Here is a 20733-nt window from a genome sequence, read left to right as displayed (position 1 = left end):
CTGTCTGGTGTATTTATTTAGATTATAGACTTTCTACTAAACTTCCATTAATAACAACACTGAGGTAAATGATGGCCGTTGCTGGGGAACTGGATGTCTAACATCTAGCTCCATTGCAAAAATAAATGTTACAGCACAAGATCATTCAGCCCATTGTGCTTGTGGACACTTTTCTAAGAGTTTTCCACTTTGTACCACTCCTCATTACTGCCCTTTCTCCGAAACTGTTTTATTTCTAGTTTTCAGTATTTATACAGTTTCCTTTCCAAAGTTAGTATTGAATTGGCTTCCATCACATTGACACAATGGGTTCTCTTTTTTTTATTCATGTTTGGCCAGCATTTATTGCCCGGCCTCAATTGCCCTTGAGGAAAGTGCTGGTGAGCTGCCTCCTTGAAACATTGAAGTTCGTGTACTGTAGGTTGACCCTCAGATGCCGTTAGGGAGGGAATTCCAGGATTTTGACCCAGTGACAGTGAAGGAGCACCAATATATTTCCAAGTCAGGATGGTGAGTGGCTTGGAGGGGAACTCGAAGGTAGTGGTGTTCCCATGTATCTGCTACCCTTGTCCTTCTAGATGGAAGTGGTTGTGGGTTTGGAAGGTGCTGTGTAAGGATCTTTGGTGAATTTGTGCAGTGCATCTTGTAGATAGTACACACTGCTGTTGCTGAGCGTCAGTGGTGGAGGGAATGGATCTTATGGATGTAGTGCCGATCAAGTGGGCTGCTTTGTCCTGGATGGTGTCAAGTTTCCTGAGTGTTGTCAGAGCTGCATCCATCCAGGGAAATGGGGAGTGTTCCATCTTACTCTGATTTTTGTCTGATCGTGACTGTTGAATGTCTGGAGATCCAGTTCATGATGGCTACCATAGTTGAATAGGGATAAAACCAATCTGTTCAGAATTATGAGGACGTACGTACTGATGGGTTGTCCCTTCAGCTCCGTGTATCCAGTTGCTCATAGGCATAGTCACCAGAGATAGACTCACTATGGTAATGAATACGGAGAGGAGACTGAGGGAGGACAGAGAGAGATTGAGAGAAGGAGACAATGAAGGGAAGAGGACAGGAAGAATGATTGAGAGAGAGAACGAGGAGAGGAGTTTCAGTGTAATATAGAGTGATTAAGGGAGGAGAGAATAAGGAAGGGAGGTTCAGAGTCAGAAAGAGAGAGATTAAGGGAGGGAGAAAGATTAAGGGGAAGGGAGAGAGGGAGAAAGTGAGAGAGAAAGAGACAGGGAGGAGCAGAGAATGTTTGGTGAAAAAAAAAGAGTTGGAGAGAAAGGCTGAGAAAGGGATGGAAAGAATGAAAGCAGGATGGAAAGAGATTTTGAGAGGAGGAGATAGAGAAAATGCGACGAGTGATCAGAGGGGAGAAACAATGATCAAAGGACAGAGAGAATGAGAGGGAGTTAGAGGAGAGAGATTGAGTGAGGTAGAGAAATGATGAAAGGGAGATATTGAGGGGAGAGAGAGTTTGAGAGGCAGGAAAACAATGAATGTATTCTGTCTGATTTTTGAAACTCACTGATGGAAAGTGACTGTTTCTTGGTGTTGGATTATGAAATCTCTTGACATTCTGTGCCCTTTTCACTGTTTTTCAGTTCTGACAGATAGGCCGCCCCCCATCATCCGCCAGGGTCCAGCCAATCAGACTCTGGGTGTGGACGGGACCACCCTGCTAAAGTGTCAGGCCACTGGAGACCCCATTCCCACAATCAGCTGGCTGAAGGACGGTGTCAGTCTCCTGGGTAAAGACCCTCGCATGTCCCTCCAGGAACTGGGAAGTCTGCAAATCAAGAACGTACGGGTAGGTAGTCACAGTCAATCACACGGCCTGATTCTGTTCATCTGCTCTCTCTCTCTCTTTCTACCCCTCTCTGTCTCTCTCTCTCTCTATCTATCTATCTCTCTCTATCTATCTGTCTGTCCCCCTCTGTCTCTGTCTTTCCTCTGCCTGTCACAGAACATAGGACATAGAACAGTACAGCAAAGTACAGGCCCTTCGGCCCACGATGTTGTGCTGACCTATTGTCCTACTAGGATCAAACTACCCTGCATATCCTACATTTTACTGTCCTCCATGTGCCTATCCAAGAGTCGCTTAAAAGTCTCTAAAGTATCTGACTCCACTACCACTGTCAGCATTCCACACACCCACCACTCTCTGTGTGAAGAACCTACCTCTGACATTTCCCCTATACCTTCTTCCAATCATCTTAAAATGATGTCTCAGGTCTGATAGTCATGGAGTGATAATATTCCTGGCAGTGTAATCCAGATGCCCATCTTGGAGCAAGAGCACAGTTCTGCTACGGCAGCTGCGGAGAATTTAAGTTCAATTCAAAATTCTAAAATTGTATTTCTCAATAATGGCGACTGCAAATCTTTATTTTGTTGTGGTTTTGTTTTTTTTTCCAGGTTGTTTGGTTCACTTATGCCCATTTGGGAAAGAGTCTGCTCTCCTTACGTGGTCTGGTTTACATGTGACTCCAGACCTATAGTCAATGTGGTTGACTCTTAACTGCCCTCTGTATTGGATTGGCACAAAACTCTATTGTAACCATGGAAACCAAGGTGGGGCAATCAGTCTTCCAAGAAATGCTCACATTTCAAGAGTGGATTGAAGTCAATTGCCTTTAGGACACCTTCTCGTTAATACCACATTCCAAATCACACATTAGATACAGAGTAAATCTCCCTCCACACTATCCCCCCATCAAACACTCCCAGGACAGGGATAGCATGGGGTTACATACAGAGTAAATCTCCCTCCACACTGTCCCCCCATCAAAAATTCCCAGGACACATGCAGCATGGAGTTAGATGCAGAGTAACGTATGCTCATTTGAATTTTCTACTGATCCTTGAGTTAGTCTCCCGATTTGCTCAGTGCTCCCCGCTATCTTTACCTTGGCTGTGTCTTGGCTGAGAAGGTTCTGTTCGTGGTGGGTCATTCCTGCTCAGGGTTGAATCTGGAACGTTGACTGTTGACAAACCTGGCTTCTTTCAAATGTTACTTCAATGTTTATTGAAGCTTGTTAAGTGTTGGTTGGCCTGTTTGCTTATTTTTATTTGCTTAACTTCGAAAACCTGTTCCTTTCCAAATTGTTACTGTAATTTGTGCTAATTTGTGACCTCCCTCTCATCAATTCACAACAGTTTTTCAGGCCGACAGTGGACCAGCAGGATTGAAGAAGGGAAAAGGATGTGGTCCCCTGGAGAAGGGGCAAGGAAGATTTACCAGGTTGACATGAGAACTGAGAGCTTTTTCTTTTCAGTGAAGGCTGACCAGGACAGTATCTTTACCTGAACAAAGAGATGGCTGAAAGGTGACCTGTCAGAGGTCCTTAAAGTTATAAATGGAGTAGTCATAGAAAAGATGTTTCCACATTTGGGTGTGAGGTCCAAAACTAGGCACCACAGATGTAAGTTTGTCATTAATAAATCCGGTTTGGAATTCAGTAGAGTGGTGAAAGTGTGAAACTCGAATCGACAGGGAGCAGGAGGTGATTATATTCAATGTGTAAATACATGGGCATGTCCACAAGAGTCAGAGCATCAGAAGGATATACTGATTGGGTGAGATGAAACAGTAAAGATGAAGTCACCATGGGGGTGCTGTCTCATTAGAGAGAGATGACTGGTGGTGGTTTAACCTGAGGGTCACCACACCTCAGCTGAGGGGAAAGGTTGCGAAGAAAAATTCTTCATAATAACCTCAGCTGGTGCGGGAATCGAACCTACACTGTTCATAATGCACTGCATTGCAAAGCAGCCATTCAGTGAACTGAGCTGGGGATGAGGTTTAAGTGGGACCTAAATGCTAGAATAGACAATGCTTCTGTGCCATATAATTCTATCCAATTCTGCATGAGCTCCATTTATGCTTTGGAATGTTCTCTTTGAAAGTAAGCTCTCAAATCGTAGCACAGTTTCTGCCCCGCGTCCCTACAGAAAGCTCACCATTGAGGTTCATATGGTCACATTGGAGGAGGCATCTCATTTCACCAGTGTTTCACCAGTGCACCACTGTTTCACCAGTGTGCTATCAATTCCAGGGTTGGACATATTGGAGATCCAGTCATGTGATCTGCCCTTTCATGTGCCCCACACGCCTAACATTCCCACGAACAGAAATAATTCCTGAAAACCTCAGGAGCCAGGTTTCATTTATTGCATTTCATGGCTACCCTGAAGAAGGTGTTGCCTTCTTGAACCACACACTGTCCCCCGAACTGCAAGTGTCACTGAAAGCCAGTGGAGAGGTACAACTACAAAATAAGCAGAAAATAATCAAGACTGGCATTGGAAATGTGGCCTTTATATCTGGAGAACTGGAGTACAAGGATGCAGATGTTACACTGCATTTATACAAAAACTTTGGTTCGACCCCACTTGGAGTACTGTGAACAGACCTGGGCACCATACCTTAGGAAGGATAGATAGGTCTTGGAGGGAGTACAATGTAGGTTTCCAGGAAGGATATCTGGACTTAGGGGGTTAAATTATAAGAAGAGATTACCAAAATTAAGCCTGTTTTCTGTAGTGTTTAGAAGTTTAAGGAGCGATCTGATCAAAGTCTTTAAGATATTAACAGGAAAAGACAGGGTAGGTAAGCCAAATGATTTCCAGTGAAAATTAGGGCCAGACCATTCAGGAGAGACGTTAAGAAGCATTTCTGCACACAAAGGATGTTAGATGTTTGCAACTCTGTCTTTTAATTTACTCGTGGGGTGTTGGCAGTGCTCGCTGCCCATCTCTTGTTGCTCTTGATAACTTATTGTCGTTGCTGTATTGCCCTTCCTCAAACAGCGGTGGATGTAGGATCAGTTCTTAGATGCAAATCTAGTTTTAAATGGATACATTTTTGATAAGCAAAAGGTATTAAGGATTATGGGCCAAAGGCAGCAATGTGAAGTTAGGCCACAAATCATTCATGACCTTATTGAATGGTGGAGCAGGTTTGAGGGGCTGAATGGCCTACTCCTGATCGTATGTTCCGATGTAAAAGGGAGTATGACTTCAAAAGGATGAAAATCATGAGGTAGACCACGTCTGAGAACTGTGCTCAGGTGAATAAGAGAGAAGGTGGTACTGTGATATCAATCCCAGCACTAGGCCTAATACCCTGGGTGCATGGGTTTGAATCCCAAAATGGCAGCAGGTAAAAATTTGAATTCAGTGAGTAAAATCTTGAGATAGTGTAGCTAGTTTTGGTCCTGGTGACCATGGCAACTATTGTATTGCTAACCGCAATATACCCCTCACTGAAATGCAGAAATCTCTCACGCACTTCCCACCTGCCATTGGTGTGCATTAGGAGGATTTACAGGCTAATCCTATTTGGACACATTATGAACACATTGTATACGGCCGTTGAGTTCGGGAGTGAATCCAATTCCAGCAATGGCATGATTGATGTGTAAAAAAGATTTGATCAGTTACAATGGTGTTCACTGGAGTTTAGAAGAATGAGGGTGATCTTGTAGAAACCTGTAGCGTTTTAACAGGACTTGTCAGAGTAAGCATAGGAACAATGTTTCTGATGACCAGGGAGTCCAGACCAGGGGTCACAATCTAAGGATATGGGGCAGGCCATTTAGGATTGGGATGAGGAGAAATGTCTTCACCCAGAGAGTGGTGAGCCTGTAGAATTCACTATTGCAAGAAATGGTTGAGGCCAAAATGTTGAATGTTTTCAGGAAGGATTGAGATACAGTTCTTAGGGCTAATGGAATCAGATGATATGGGGAGAAACAGGGAACTGAGTTGGATGATCAGCCATGATCAGATTGAATGGAGGAGCAGGCTCAAAGGGCCGAATGGCCTACTCCCGCTGCTATGTTTCTATGTTTTGATGAGTGGGCCTGAACACAGAGCCTACGACTCAGAGGGGGAGAAGGTGCCCACTTCGCTAGAAGCTGCCCCATGAGTTGGAATTTCCGGTCAGTACATACCTTGCCTATTCTGCAGCATTGTTTGCTTCAGAGTAATGTCAATTTCTTTGACCTACTTTATGAGTTTGATCTCTGAAAGCTGAGCTGAAGAACAGCTCTTGATCCCTTGTGTTTGCACTCAGTAAATCATCAGTTATTGAGACACGAAGGGAATAAAAGGAAGACCTATCAAATCAACGGCTGAAGTAAAAGACGACGAAGAAGTGATTGAGAAAGATCCGGTGGAAGACAAAACATGAGAAAGAAAGTCTGTCCTCAGGTCCTGGAATGTTGCCCGACATAAATTAATTATAAATCGCCTTAGGACAAAACAGAATTTATTGAAAAATTAATGTCAGCATTGCTTTAGGTAAACAATTTAGTCTTTCTTGTCATGTCGCAAGGCATGCACAGGTCAGAGGGGTTAATGCATTTCTGCTGTTGGAGCTGGATTAAATTCATCGCTTTATCGTCTTGCTTTACCCAGGTCAGCCCCCGAGAGCAACAATTAAACGCAACAAAACTCAAACAAAACTTTCATTGGAGTGCTGCATTGGCTGTGCGGTGGGAGATGGAATTCCAAGGCAGATGCTTGCACTCCCTATTAGCAAAGTAGAGCAAAAACTGCATAGGGGAAGGCAGTTTAGTCCATCACACATATGCCAGCTCTTTGCAAGACAGATCCAGTTAGACAGCCACTTTCAATCAGACGACCACTTCCATCTAGAAGGACAAGGGCAGCAGATACATGGGAACACCAGCCCCTGCAAATTCTCCTCCATGCCACTCACCGTCCTGACTTGGAAATATATTGTTGTTCCTTCATTGTCGCTGGGTCAAAATCCTGGAATTCCCTCCCCAAGGGCATTGTGGGTCAACCTATTGCAGGTGGACTGCAGCGGTTCAAGAAGGCAGCTCACCACCACCTTCTCCAGGGGCAACTAGGGATGGGCAATAAATGCTGATACAACCAGCAAAAGCCATATCCTGTGTTTGTATAATAAAATTAATATGTATTTCACAGGTTTTACTTGATTGTCCTTCTTTTGATTAGTTTGTGTTTGGGTCCATGGATATCTTAACAATATATATGCGTGGATCCTCTTAAATTTCTTGAAACTGCCACATTTCTAGCTTCTTCCTCTTTTAAGAAATTACACTCTTGCTGAGGACTAATGAACAATGAAGTCTGACTCACCTTTTCATCTTAATCCTAGGTTACAGACTCTGGAATCTACACCTGTGTTGCCACCAGCTCAAGTGGAGAAACCTCTTGGAGTGCATTTTTGGAAGTGCGAGGTATTGCTTCATTCTTGATGTTTATTGCAATAAACGGAAGGTAGTTCTCAACCCCTTTCTTTTCACCCTTATCTTTAATCGAGACAAGAAGGCTCACTGGGTCAGTTACCCAGGCAGAAAGGAGGTGAGATAAATCAGGCTATGAGACTACCCTTTGGTTTGAAAGGCTGGGGGTTGTAATTGGGAAGGAAGAATGAAAGCAGCAAAATCAGATAAGAAGCTTCCGGTAAAATGGGGTCACGGACTAGGTGGACAAGTTACATGTCAGCGGGTGATTGGGTGAATTGTCATGTGAGCACATGGGCAGTGGGTATCTGAAGGGTCAGAGGCTTGGTATAAGCTGCTATGGCTCAGTTGGTAGCAATCTCCCCTCTGACTCCAAATTCTCCATGTTTGACCTAAGCACCCACATGGGGAGGTGAAGGTGTGGTGGTCATGTCACTGGACCAGCAGTGCCAAGCTCCCGGAAAATGCCCTGGGAACATGGTTTGAATCCCACCAGGGCAGGTGGTGAGGTTTGAATCCAATCTGGAATTAAGAGTTGGTCTCATGGTGACCGTGTAGCCATTATTGTTCATAATGTCCATCAGGGAAGAAACTGCTGACCTATATGTGACTCCAGACCCACAGCAATGGGGTTGAGTCTTATCTTTTCTCTACCATGCATTCAGGGATAGGCAATAAATGCTGGCCCTATCAGTGACACGCACATCTCATGATCACACAAAAAAGAAACTCCCACTGAGGGAGTGCCACGCTGCTGGAGGTGTTGTCCATCTGGTGAGACATTGAACTGAGCCCATTTCTGCCCTCGCAGGTGGATTTAGATTTCCTGACATTTATTTGAAACAGAGCATTACAGACTCGATGGACCAAAGGGCCATCTTCTGTACTGTCTGATACAATGAGCTGAATTCTCTGTCATATTGCGACTCATGTTTATCCTTACATTAACATGAAAAGACCCAGATTATCTGGTGTTTATTTCATTGCCCTCTGTGAGAGCTTGCTGTGTGCAAATTGGCTGCGGTGTTTCATCTATTTAGAGCAGTAACCACATCTCAAAACTGTCAAACACTTTGAGACATCTAGTGGGTCTGCTGTATTTTCTTTAGCTGGATGTCAATGGATGGTCAAGGGTTTGAGTTGAGAGTTCAGGGGATCAGTGCAGGAGTTGGGTATAATGGGTTGGACGGTCAGCCCTAAATCTTTGGAGCATTGTGTCTCATTGGAGGTGATTTGGAGTGGGATGGGGGAATCAGAATCTGAGCTGCCCCCTGAACAGGTTGTGTTTTATTTTGTGCAGAGTCAGGTGCAGTGACCGTCAATGTAAAGATGGATATGGATGCCCTCCCTGGGTCACCTTCCAAACCTCAAGTTGCTGATGTCACAAAGAGCACAGTCACCCTCTCATGGCTGGCAGGAAGCCATAGTGGGTCATCACCGGTTACATCCTACGTCATCGAGGCCTTCAGGTACGTGAGAGCGAGAAACCATCTCTTCATCAACTGTAGTCATTAAATGTAGAACTGGAAAAGCACAGCAGGTCAGACAGTATCTGAGGAGCAAGACAGTCAACGTTTCGGCCCGAAACATTGACCTACCTGCTCCTCAGATGCTGTCTGACCTGCTTTGCTTTTCCAGTTCCACGTCTATTGACTCTAGCCTCCAGCATCTGCAGTCCTTACTCTCCTCATCAACTGTACACTTTTCACAACTGGGCCTCGGAAAGTGGAAGGTGAATGCGTGTCAGCAGGTTAAGGAAGATTTGGACAAGCTTTGTAAATCAGTAAGAACATGGCTAATGGCGTATAATGTGGGAAAAAGGTGAGGCTATTCACTTTGATAGGAGAAACAGATGTGGAGAGTATTTCGCAAATGGTAAGAGGTTGCAAAACGTCAATGTACAAAGGGACCTAGGAGTCCTTGTCCATAGTCACTGCAGGCTAACATGCAACTCCAGCAATCTGTGGGAAAGGCTGGTAGAATATGAACTATTATTGCAAAAGTATTTGATAACAGAAGTAGTGAAGTCTTGCTTTATTTGCACAGGAGCTTGCTTCAACCACGCCTGGAGTACGGTGCGCAGTTTAGGTCTCCTTGCCTCGGCAAAGGTATTATTGCCTTGGATGGAGTGAAACAATGGTATACAGGACTTGTTTCCAGGATAGGGGGGACCTATCTGATGAAGAGAGATTAGACAAACTGTCCCTGCATTCTCTAGAGTTTAAAAAAAATGGGAGGTGATCTCACCGACACCTACAAAATTCTTAAAGAAATAGACGATGTCAGTGCAGATATTTCCCTGGTTGGGGAGTCCAAAATTAGGGGGCACAGTTTAAAAATAAGGGGTATGCCACTAAGGTTTGAAATCAGAAACATACAAGCTATTTTGAGGGCTTGAGGCAAATGTTGCAGCGTTCTTTCCCCTTGTAGGAGAATCTAGGACCAGAGGGCATAATCTCGGAATAAGGCATCACACATTTAAGACAGCGATGTGGAGGAATTTCTTCTGTCAGAGGCGAGTGAATTTGTGGAATTCTTTCCCACAGAGGGCTGTTGAGGCTTGGTCATTAAGTATATTTATGGATGAGATAGGCAGATTTTTAATCAGTAAGGGAATTGAGGGATATGGGGAAAAGACAGGAAGTAGGAGTCAAGGATGATCAGATTATTCATGATTCTGTTAAATGCTGGAACAGACTTGATGGGCTGAATGGCCTGCTTCCATTCTTATGGCCTTATGAGGAGAAATGATTTTGTTTAGAGTATGGTGAGCCTTTGGAATTGTCTACTACAGAAGTACTGTAGAACTTTAGTCTGTTTAAATTAGAGATTACTAGATTTCTGAATACCAGTGGGGGACAGGGTGTTGGTTATATTGTAGTTAAGAGACAAGTGTCGCCACTGTTGTATTGAATAGCAGGGCAGCCTTAATGGGCTGAATGGCCTACTCTTGTTCCTTTGCTCCCATGAGCCACAAGTCCAAAGTTTTGGCTGCAGCTCAGTTGGTAGAATTCTCAGCTGAGTCAGAAGGTTGCACATTCAGATGTCACTCAAACACAACAATTTAATTTTGACACGGTCTGCCACAGTACTGTGGGAGTATCATGTTGTTCGAAGTTCTCTTCCAGAAGGAACATTGAACTTCCATTAAACGTTTCCCAATTGGTGTGACAGATCCTGACAGTATTTCTCTGATACAGTCCTCCTTGAGTCTACCCCGTTTTATATTTCTCAGGCAACATCAATAAGAAGCAAATTTTCTCTTATACTTGGTGGGAGCTTGCTGTGCACAAACTGGTCACCATGTTCCCCAAGTTACAACGGCAACACTTCAGAAAAGTACGTTCATTGGCTGTAAAACACTTTGAGACATCCTGAGGTTGTAAAAGTTGCTATAGAAATGAAACTGATTTCACTAATGTCAGGCAATAGCCAGGATATTTCCATCACAGACGGAGCTCATTCAGCCCTCTGTGAGTGTACAGGCTCAAAATGAGCAATTGGTCTTTGTTGGTCACATTACGAAAACCGATTCAGTCTGGTGACTGGGTCAGCGAGCATGGTCAGAGAATGAACACACAAGTGGAATACAAAAAACTTTGGAAATCTGAAATACAAAAAAGGGAAGTATTGGAAATGCTCAGCATGTCAGGTAGCATCCACGTAGAGAGAAACAGAGTCAACAACGCAAAGTGATGGCCTTTCATCAGACACAGATTTAAGATGTTGATGAATGGAAGGGGCAATTAGAAGATTTTCTCCCACCCAGAGAATTGTTAAAATATGGAGCCTTCCACCTGAAACCATGGCTGATCTGGTCCCTGAGAAACATTCAGGGTTACAGATTATACACAAGGTCTGTGGGGCAAACATAAATTCTCTTTTAAACAGACAGTCCAGGCAAGATGACCTGAATGGTTTTCTCCACGACAGGTTTGCCTAATTGCATTAAGTCTGTCACCTATTGTGCTTCAGTGAAGATAATCTCTCCTCCTCAATTTTGTAAATTCCAAAGCAGACTAATTGCGTTTTGAATTTTGATGATCTATGTTCTGCTAAGTAGTTCCCAAAAAAGACCACCAAGCCACTCACCATCCTGACTTGGAATAATATTACCGTTCCATTACTACAGCTGCGTCAAAATCCTGAAATTCCCTCCCTAACGGCATTATGGGTCTGCCTGCAGCAGGTGGATTGCAGCGGTTCAGGAAGGCAGCTCATCACCACCTTCTCAAGAGCAACTAGGGACGGGCAATAAATGCTGGGCTCAGCCAGCAATGTCCATGTTCCATGGATGAACAAAAAAAATCTTGGCTGAAATCACGACGCCAAGATTTCAATAGACCATGGGTTTAAGTAGATGACAAAGGAACCAGAAGAGACCATTCAGCCCCTCAATCTTGTACTGCCATTCCGATATCTCAACTCCATATATCTGCACTGGTTCTGCGCCCACCCCCAAATACTCCAAGGTATCAAACGTTAGTCAATCTTAGTCTTGTAATTTTCAGTTGACCCCAGGCTCACTGCATTTTTTATGGGAGCTCAGGACTTCCACCACTTTTTGGATGAAGAAGGCCTTGCTGCCGAACCAGAACAATTTTCATAGTTACACAAGACCTTTAGCATATGTTATCAATGTTAGGGTAGGAGCATGCAATGTAGGAGGGATAGAGAGATGTGGGAAGAGAGCGCAAAACTGTGTGGGTTTGTGAGTTGTGAAGAGGATGCAAGGAGACTATGGGGTGATTAATGGAGAAGCGTGGCAGACGTAGCACGATGTGTCTAAACCTGAAGTTACACACTTCAGTGCGAAAAATAGAAAGGAAGAGTTTTATTTACATTTTGCTCTTGTGGGAAGTGTTGATGTGTAAGGGGATCTGGATGTCCTAATACATCAGTCAATGAAAGTAAACAGGGAGGTGCAGCAAGTGATTGGGAAGGCAAATAGTATATTGGGGGCCTTTATTACAGGAGGATTTGAGTTCAGGAGTAGGGCTGACTGGGCCTTGCTGAGACCACACCTGGAGGATTGCATACAGTTTTTCTCTCCGTACCTTAGAGAGGATATACTTGGTGCAGAGGGAGCACAGCAAGGGTTCATTAGGCTGATAGAGGGATTAGCAGGACTATTCTGTGAGGAGAGATTGGTTCGATTGTGTATTCTCTAGAGTTTGGAAGGGTGAGAGGGAGAACTGATTGAAATGCATAATATTTGAACCGGGTGAGACAGACTCGGTGCAGGGAGGATGTTTTCCCCCGGCTGGGGAGTCTAGAACAGGGGCACACAATCTCAGAATACAGGGTAGGCCATTTGGGACAGAGATGAGGAGAAATGTCTTCACTACAAGGGTCATGAACCTGTGTAATTTTCTACCACAGATGGCTGTACAGGCCAAGTCTCTGAATAGACTCAAGAAAGAGACAGATACATTTTTAGATTGAGGTTGTTGACTTACTCACCAAGCTGTGTTGTTTTCGTTCAGATGTTTCGTCACCATGCTAGTTAACATCATCAGTGAGGCCTCCAACGAAGCGATGTTATTCTACTCCACTTGGAATTTATACTGTTCGGTCCATTCTGTATAGAATTGGACCTCATATACAAACCCAGACAGATCAAAACCGGAAATGACAGTACTCATCATAACGAACCGGACAGTATAAACTCCAAGTGGAGTAGAATAACATCGCTTCATCGGAGGCCTCACTGATGATGTTACTTAGCATGGTGACGAAACATCTGTATGAAAACAAGCCAGCAAGTCAACAACCTCATCCACAACCCGAGCTACAAATCTTTGCTAAAACTTTAAACATTTTTAGATTTGAAAGGCATGAAGAGATAATGGGGAGAAAGAGATTGAAGCATCGAAATAGAGGATCAGTCATGATCCTATTGGAAATTTGTTTCAAAAGGGCTGAATGGTTTGCTCTTGCTCCTAGTTTCTTTGTTTCTGTCTTTTATTTCAAGTATGGGACTCTGCCAGGCTCGCCTTCTGGTTCCAGAGCCTTGAAAATCAAAAAGAACAAAATTGGCAGCATGCAGAAATGTCAAGGGGGTTCAGTCAGTTTGCAGGAAACTGCAGAGATAAGATTTGTAAGTGAGGACGAGAATTTGATATTGTGGAGGCTGATAGCCCAGGCACATCCTCATATTCAGAGGTCTTGGCACTGCCACTTGGGTACACTTCAGTGAGCTCCGAATATTCAGGCAGGCCAGCTGGACATCGACAAGACCCTTATTGAGATCACATCTGAAGTTTTGAAAAGGCACGGCTGCTGTGGTGCTCAAGTAGTAACTTACCTCCTGGATCCACTGCGTTCTCACCCCTCATGCCAAAGACCCAGTTGCCAGGCGACAAGGGGTTCTCGGGTAAATTTCATTTTGTATTCAAGAATTAGCGCCTGAGAGCTCATTATGTACAAGCTAATTGTATTAGCAGATTAAGCACGAGGTAATTGTTTTACCAGATTAAACCATGTGTTTGCTTTCTGTTCTTGCTCTCTGTCTTCATCAAATGACAGACCTCAGTGGTGTTAAGACTTGTTCTCCTTAGAGCAGAGGAGGTTAACGGGAATATTTAATAAAGGTTTTCAGAGAAGCGAGGAATTGTGTTGAAGTAGACAAAGGGAATGTATACCAATGAAATAAGGGCCAGTAGCAAGGGATCACAGAATTTGACAAAAGAACAGATTCTAACATTGTCCCAGGAGGCCATTCAGCCCCTTGCGCCTAATTGGAGCATGTCTTATCTCTATTTTAACTCAATTTACTTACTTTGCTTCCATAACCCTAGATATCTTTTTGCTTAACAAAAAGAAATCAATCTCAGTCTTGAAGTTTTCAACTGACCACAGACACAACACCTTTTTCTTTCAGGGGACAGAGCTCCAAAATTCCGCAAATAGGAACAGAAAGTGCTGGAGAAACTCAGCACATCTGTGGAGAGAAAAAGAGAGTTCATGTTTCAAGTCCAACATGACTACTTTTCGGGTTCTGAAGAAGTTACTGGACTTGAAACGTTAACTCTGTTTCTGTTTCCACAGATGCTGCCAGACCTGCTGAGTTTCTCCAGCAATTTCTGTTTTCATTTCAGATTTCCAGCATCAACTGTACTTGGCTTTCACTTGAGACCAAAATTCCACAACCCCTTTTGTGAAGAGATGTTGCTTTGTAAAACCCTTGAATGCCTCTGATTTTAACGTTTATGCCCCCTTCTTTCTGATCTGCCCAATTTGAACTCCTCATTCTATTTTAACTACCTCAGTTAGATCACTCAGATCACATCTGGAGTACTACGTACAGTACAGGTCATCGTACTTACAGAAGGATGTTTGTGCGTTGGAAGCAGTTCAGGGGTTTCCTTGACTAACACCTGGAATAAGCAGATTGTGTTATGAGGAAAGGCTAGACAGGCTGGGCCAATATCCTTGAGAGTCTAAGAGTCAGCAGTGACTTAATTGAAATGTCTTAGATCCTGCAGAATTTTAAGTATTTTTAAGGCAAAGATAGATAGATTCTTGATTCCCAAGGTTAAGATTATCGCAGAATATGCAGGAATGTAGATCATAGATCATAGAATCCCTACAGCGTGGAAACAGGCCCTTCGGCTCAGCAAGTCCACACTGACCCTTGGAGCATCCCACCCAGACCTATCCCCCTATAACCCACCTAAGCTACACATCCCTGAACACTGCAGGCAATTTAGCATGGCCAATCCGCCTAACCTGCACATCTTTGGACTGAGGGAGGAAACCGGAGCACCCAGAGGAAACCCACACAGACACAGGGAGAATGTGCAAACTCCACACAGACAGTTGCCCGAGGGTGGAACTGAACCCGGGTCCCTGGCGCTGTGAGGCGGCAGTGCTAACCACTGAGCCACCGTGCTGCCCTCGTAGAGTTGAGATTAAATCAGATCAGCCATGATCTTATTGAATGATGGAGCAGGCTCAAAGGGCCGAGTGACCTATTCTTGTTCTATGTTTGTAGGTTGCCGATGTTTGGATGAAGGAAGGTGGGGACACTGGAAAGGAATGGTGGTGGTGGATGGGGGTGTGGGAAGGAGGGGGAAGCGAGGATCTGGGAGAAAGATCTCCAAAACCAAACAGTGAAGTAACGAGTATGACCTCCATTTGTTCCCTCAGCCAATCCGTAAGTAACAGCTGGCAAACTGTGGCGGAGAATGTGAAGGACACTTTGCACACTGTTAGAGGTTTGAGGCCGAACACTATCTACCTCTTCATGGTGCGTGCTGTCAACAGTCAGGGCGTCAGTGACCCGAGTCAAATGAGTGAGCCAGTTCGCACTCAAGGTAAGAGATCTCCAGCTTCGAGTGGAGCCAATGGACCTTCGTATTTAATTATACAGTCCTCTTGGAGAATCCATCTTGCATTTCTTACTCATGTTGGGTTAGAGCTCACCATTAGTGTGCGGAAATTGGTGTGTTATGATTTGACATCCCTGGGTTAGGTAAAACACAAGTTGGGTAAATTTCTTTTGCTTCATTGCTGAATGTTTCCCGCTTTTTGGAGAGGGCATGTATAAAGGATAGAGTAGACTGTAGGGCCAATAATCAAAATGAATAATTAAGTGGATTATTGGAATGCAAACCACTATTTCAAGATGACTTGGAGTTGTATCAAAGAGGGGTGTTTGTTATGTTACAGCGGTAGAGCTCTGAGGAAATCCCAGCTGCATTCAGGGTATGTTCAGTCATAAAGCCCACACCTCAGGAGGGAGTCGGCACAGCCCAGATTCACCAGAATGGTTTCAGGGTTAATTATGAAGACAGGTCATGCAGACTTTTCTTTCAGTGGGCACTTGTGGGGCCATGGTAATGTCCACACCTGTGGGCCAGAAGGCCTGGGTTCAAATCCCATCTGCTCCAGCAGTATGTCAAAACATCTCTGAACAGTTTGATTAGAAAATATATTTATTCTATTGAGCATAGAAAATTAAAGGGTGACACTATTGGGATATTTAAGATGATTTAAAAAATTGATAGACCAGATCTGTCTCCTCTTGTTGAGGAGAACTGGGGCTGATGGCAGAAAACACTTCTGCAAACAAGGGATAACATTAGTGTCAAACTCCTTCAAAGATCTGTCAAAACTGTACATGAATTGGAAGTTTGATGACGGTGATTGCTATACTTTTGTTTGGCGAGTGTATCGAGGATACTTAGAACCGCCATGGGGAGATAGAGTTAAGAAATGGGTTATTGATAATCCAGTTGAATGGTAGAATAGATGTGAAGGGCTGAAAGGCCTCCACCTGTTCCAATATTGGACTTCATGGATGAATGGCAAGCTGAGAACGAGACTGGGAGCTAAGAAATTACCCGAATTCTCAACCTCTTCTAAAGTTGCCCAAGGCAAGAAAAGAAACTGAAAGTTATCATTGACAGTGCTGGTTTGGGAAGTGCTTCAATTGAAGGTTGAAATGGGACAAAAAGAAGATGGATAGATGAATTCAGGAGAAATTGTTACCACTGACCAGAGCGTCAGCAATTAGGTACAGAGCTTCAAGTTAATTGTGAAAAAAACCCAAGGAGGGTTGAGGAAGTTTTATTTCTATATTGTGCATTGCTAAGATTTGGGCTACACTGTCTGAAAGGGCAGTGGAAGTAGATTCAAAAGGAATGATCAAAAGAGAACTGGATTAATACTTGAAACGACAAAATAACTTATATATTTCCATTGACATAGTGAAACATCCCAAGGCACTTCACTGGAAATTATGACCCTGAGCTACGTTAAGCAATATTAGGGCAGGTGAAAATAAACTTGGTCAAAGAGAGTGATTTTAGGGGCCGTCTTAAAGGAAGGGAGATGGTGAATGGTTTAGGGAGGGAATCCCAGAGCTTGGGGCCCAGGTACTGAACTCAGTGATGGGCAAATTAAAATTGGTGATCAAGGACGGGAGGCTAGAATTGTAGGAATATAGATAACTCGGAGGGTGGAGGTTTCAGAGAAAGGGAGGAATGAGGCATGGAGGGACTTGAACGTTAAAAGTGGCGGTTCTTCCTGCTCAGAGTCAGTGTCAGTTAGCGAGAACAAGGTGTGATGAAGTGATGGGACTTACCGTAAGGGACAACACAGAGAGCAGGGTTTTGGATGTGGTCAGGTTCACAGAGAGTGGAATGTGGGAGACCAGCCAGGTGTGTGTTTGGGTGGTCAACTCCCAGGACCACTAAAAGCAGGAATGAGGAGCAGAGACTGGGGTGAAGTCGGGCAATGTGACTGAACTGTAAGTGGACAGTGTTGACAATGGTGTGAATGTCAGGCTGGAATCTCATCTCTGAATTGAACAGTACAGTGATGGTGGGAAGCAGACCGACTTGTTGCCAGAGAGAGAGTCCTCAGGGTTAGAATTTGGAGCCGGAGCAGAAAGCAGAAATCATGTTGTTATCTAATGTTGGAGGAAATCTCTGCTCATTCAGAGTTGGTTGTCAAATAGTCAGACTGGCTTTATAGAGAGTACGGGAAACACTTGCCAGGGCATGAGAGAATAGGCGGAGGACTCTAATTGGCTAGGTCTTTCAAAGAGCCAGCACACATTAAGAAGGGCCAAACAATTTCTGTCTGTGCTCTGAGGGTTTCTGAAATTCCAAGAGAGTGCCTTGACACCGATTAGCTTGTCATTACCAGATTCTCTTTCATAATTAAGGCGTTACATAGATTCCGATCCCAATTGGCCTCTGAGTAACTGGCCTCTGAGTAACTGCCCTCCGAGTAACTGGCCTCCGAGTAACTGCCCTCCGAGTAACTGCCCTCCGAGTAACTGGCCTCCGAGTAACTGGCCTCTGAGTAACTGGCCTCTGAGGAGCAGGTGTTTACACAGCAGCTGAACAGAGTTATAGTCAGCACAGTGGATGTGCTGCAGAAGTCGAGTCAGGTGCCTGTATGTCAATGAAATGTCATTGCGTTACCTGATTGGAGCAGGACTTTCTTCAAACTGAGATATTGGCCCACTCTGAATTGAATTGATGTTCTGTTAATGTACTACCCAAGACCACTTTGGACTGTAACCAGCTGTGTGTTTGATTTTACACCCTTAAGTGATGATCTTGTTCCACTGCTGCAAGAGTGATTTGTTTCCTAGCTGTTCAACTAGCATGTGCATCACCCACTCCCATTTTCAGCAGGGATGCAATGGCCTAGTGGTGTTATCACTGGACTATTAATCCAGAAGCCCAGCAAATTTCTGGGGACCTGTGTTCAAATCCTGCAGATGGTGGGATTTGAATTCGATAATAACCTGGAAATGAGAATCTAATGATGACCATGAAACCATTGCCGATTGTCAGGAAAGACCCAGCTGATTCACTAATGTCCTTTAGGGAAGGAAACTGCCATCCTTACCTGGTCCGGCCGTGACTCCAGACCCATAGCAATGTGGTTTGTTCATAGCTGCCCTGTGGGATGAGCAATAAATGGTGACCTGGCCAGTAATGCCCACATCCTATGAATGGATCAAAACAAAATGTTGAAATTTCCCAGGTGGGGAAGCATTGGGATGATTTGTTTAAGTTGTTGTTTTCCTCCCAGTATGTCATTACCTTGAAACTTCAAAGAAAGAAGTGCTTGCATTTATATAGCACCTTTCATGAGTGCAGGAATGAGCTCTCCCAGTATCCTGAGCAATATTCATGCCTTGGCAATGTCATGGAAAAAGCAGATCTGATCTTTCATCACATTGGGGTTTGTGGGATCTTTCTGTTCTCCATGCAAAGTACTGCAGGACACTCTGAGGGTGTAAACAGCGTGATCTGAATAAAGAGATAGTAGGAACTGCAGATGCTGGAGAATCTGAGATAACAAGGTGTAGAGCTGGATGAACACAGCAGGCCAAGCAGCATCAGAGGAGCAGCCCGGTCACTTAGATGGTAAACGATGTGATATTCTGTACATGCGAATAGCAGAGAGAAATGATTCTGTCACCTGCAAAACCAGATTAGGAAGGGAGAGACAGAGAAGAGGACAGAGAGTAATGGACGGAGAGAAAATGTTGAGAGACAAGCAGAGACAAAGAATCTAATAATCAGACTGCATCAGATAGGAACATGAAGAAAGAATGCAGAGAAGTGAGAAATAGATGGATTGACAAAGTGACATAACTGCAGTCAGAAAGACAAAGAGAGAAAGAAAATGACAGAAATGGACCAAGTCTCAGGGAGACAAAGAGAAGGAATGCAGTCAAAAAGAACACAAGAGAGACGAGGACAAAACGTGAGAGACCAAGAAGAGGAGCAAGAGATGGGGCAGCTGTGCAGGAGAAACAGCGACAAAGAACAAGAAAAACGGTCAGCCAGATAAAGGGAGAAAAAGAGAGGCAGAACGAGAAAGAGAGAGAGCAAAGGATATAGATGGAGATCGTCAGTGAGAGATGTGGAAACAAGACAGAGACACAAAAAACAAGACAGCAGGACAGGAAAATAATGCAAGGCAGAAGCTGTTCATTTATGAGTAATTAATTAAAATACTTGATTCCAATTACATTCATTTGCATAATTAAATTAAGCTTGGTCTGAGTCTTTGTATCCAGCACCCTGCGGTTGTCAGAAACATCGCGGGCTAAAAATTCAGTGACGCTTGCTGTTTTGCCATGAATTATAGCAATGGAAAAGTCTCAGTATTTAATCTGGCAGCAGTCTGCTCCCTCTGGTGAGCAGACGAAACCAAAGTACACCAGCAGCTCCCCATCGAAATGTGATGTGAATTTGTGTGTCTCACAGAATGACACAGTACAGAAGGAGGCCATTCAGCCCATGATGACTGTACCAGCGCTCCGCAAGGGGAACTATAGCCAGTGCCACACCCCTCGCAAATTCCTCACAGCCCTGTGGTATTTTAAATTGTCTCCAGGTTATTCTCCTGTAGTAAACCACCATCAAATCCTTGGGTGATGAATTCCAGATCCTTTGTTCTCAATCTTCCCTCATGTCATCTCTGGCTCTTATGCTGACTACTGTAAATCAATGTCCTTTCGCTCTCAAATCTTCCAGCAATGGCAGCATTTTGTCTCTATCTACTTTGCACAGACCAGTCATGGTTTTCAACATTCCTAATGGACTGAGAACCATACATCACAGATTTGAAACATTTTGCAAAAAAGCAAATGCAAGGTGAGAAGAAACTTTCTCACATAGCAAGTAGCTAGGGTCTGGAATGCACTGCCTGGAAATGTGATGGAGGTGGGTTCCATTGAGACATTCGAGAGGGGCATCGGATGGATAATTAGACATGCAGTAGTGTGCAAGGGTTTGGGGGAAGGTGGAAGATGTCACCAAGTTAAAATGCTCAATGAGCTGGCGCTGAAGTGATGGGGTGAATGGCCTCCTGCTGCACCATGAGGATTTTGTGATGGTCATTCCACACCTGATTTGGCTGTTCGTGTCACTAACCAAACACAGAGCAGGTATGATTCCAGATACCACAGTATGGAGCTGGAAGAACACAGCAGGCCAGGCAGCATCAGAGG

General features: G+C 44.1%; 1 protein-coding gene across 1 annotated transcript in view; it reads left to right on the top strand.

The window, feature by feature from the left end:
• The window catches only part of robo2 (roundabout, axon guidance receptor, homolog 2 (Drosophila)), a 200830-nt gene that overhangs the window by 49570 nt on the left and 130527 nt on the right, over positions 1 to 20733 (top strand). Inside the window, exons 6-9 of the mRNA XM_048603017.1 lie at positions 1605 to 1810; positions 7157 to 7238; positions 8545 to 8713; positions 15396 to 15562. Coding sequence (XP_048458974.1) covers positions 1605 to 1810; positions 7157 to 7238; positions 8545 to 8713; positions 15396 to 15562 — 624 coding nt within the window. The remainder of the gene's footprint in view (positions 1 to 1604; positions 1811 to 7156; positions 7239 to 8544; positions 8714 to 15395; positions 15563 to 20733) is intronic.

The sequence above is a fragment of the Rhincodon typus genome, chromosome 11, assembly GCF_021869965.1.
Source record: "Rhincodon typus isolate 14 chromosome 11, sRhiTyp1.1, whole genome shotgun sequence".
NCBI classification, from domain to species: Eukaryota; Metazoa; Chordata; class Chondrichthyes; order Orectolobiformes; family Rhincodontidae; genus Rhincodon; species Rhincodon typus.
The sequence above is the reverse complement of the archived record's forward strand: the minus strand, read 5'-3'. Positions and strand labels throughout refer to the sequence as shown.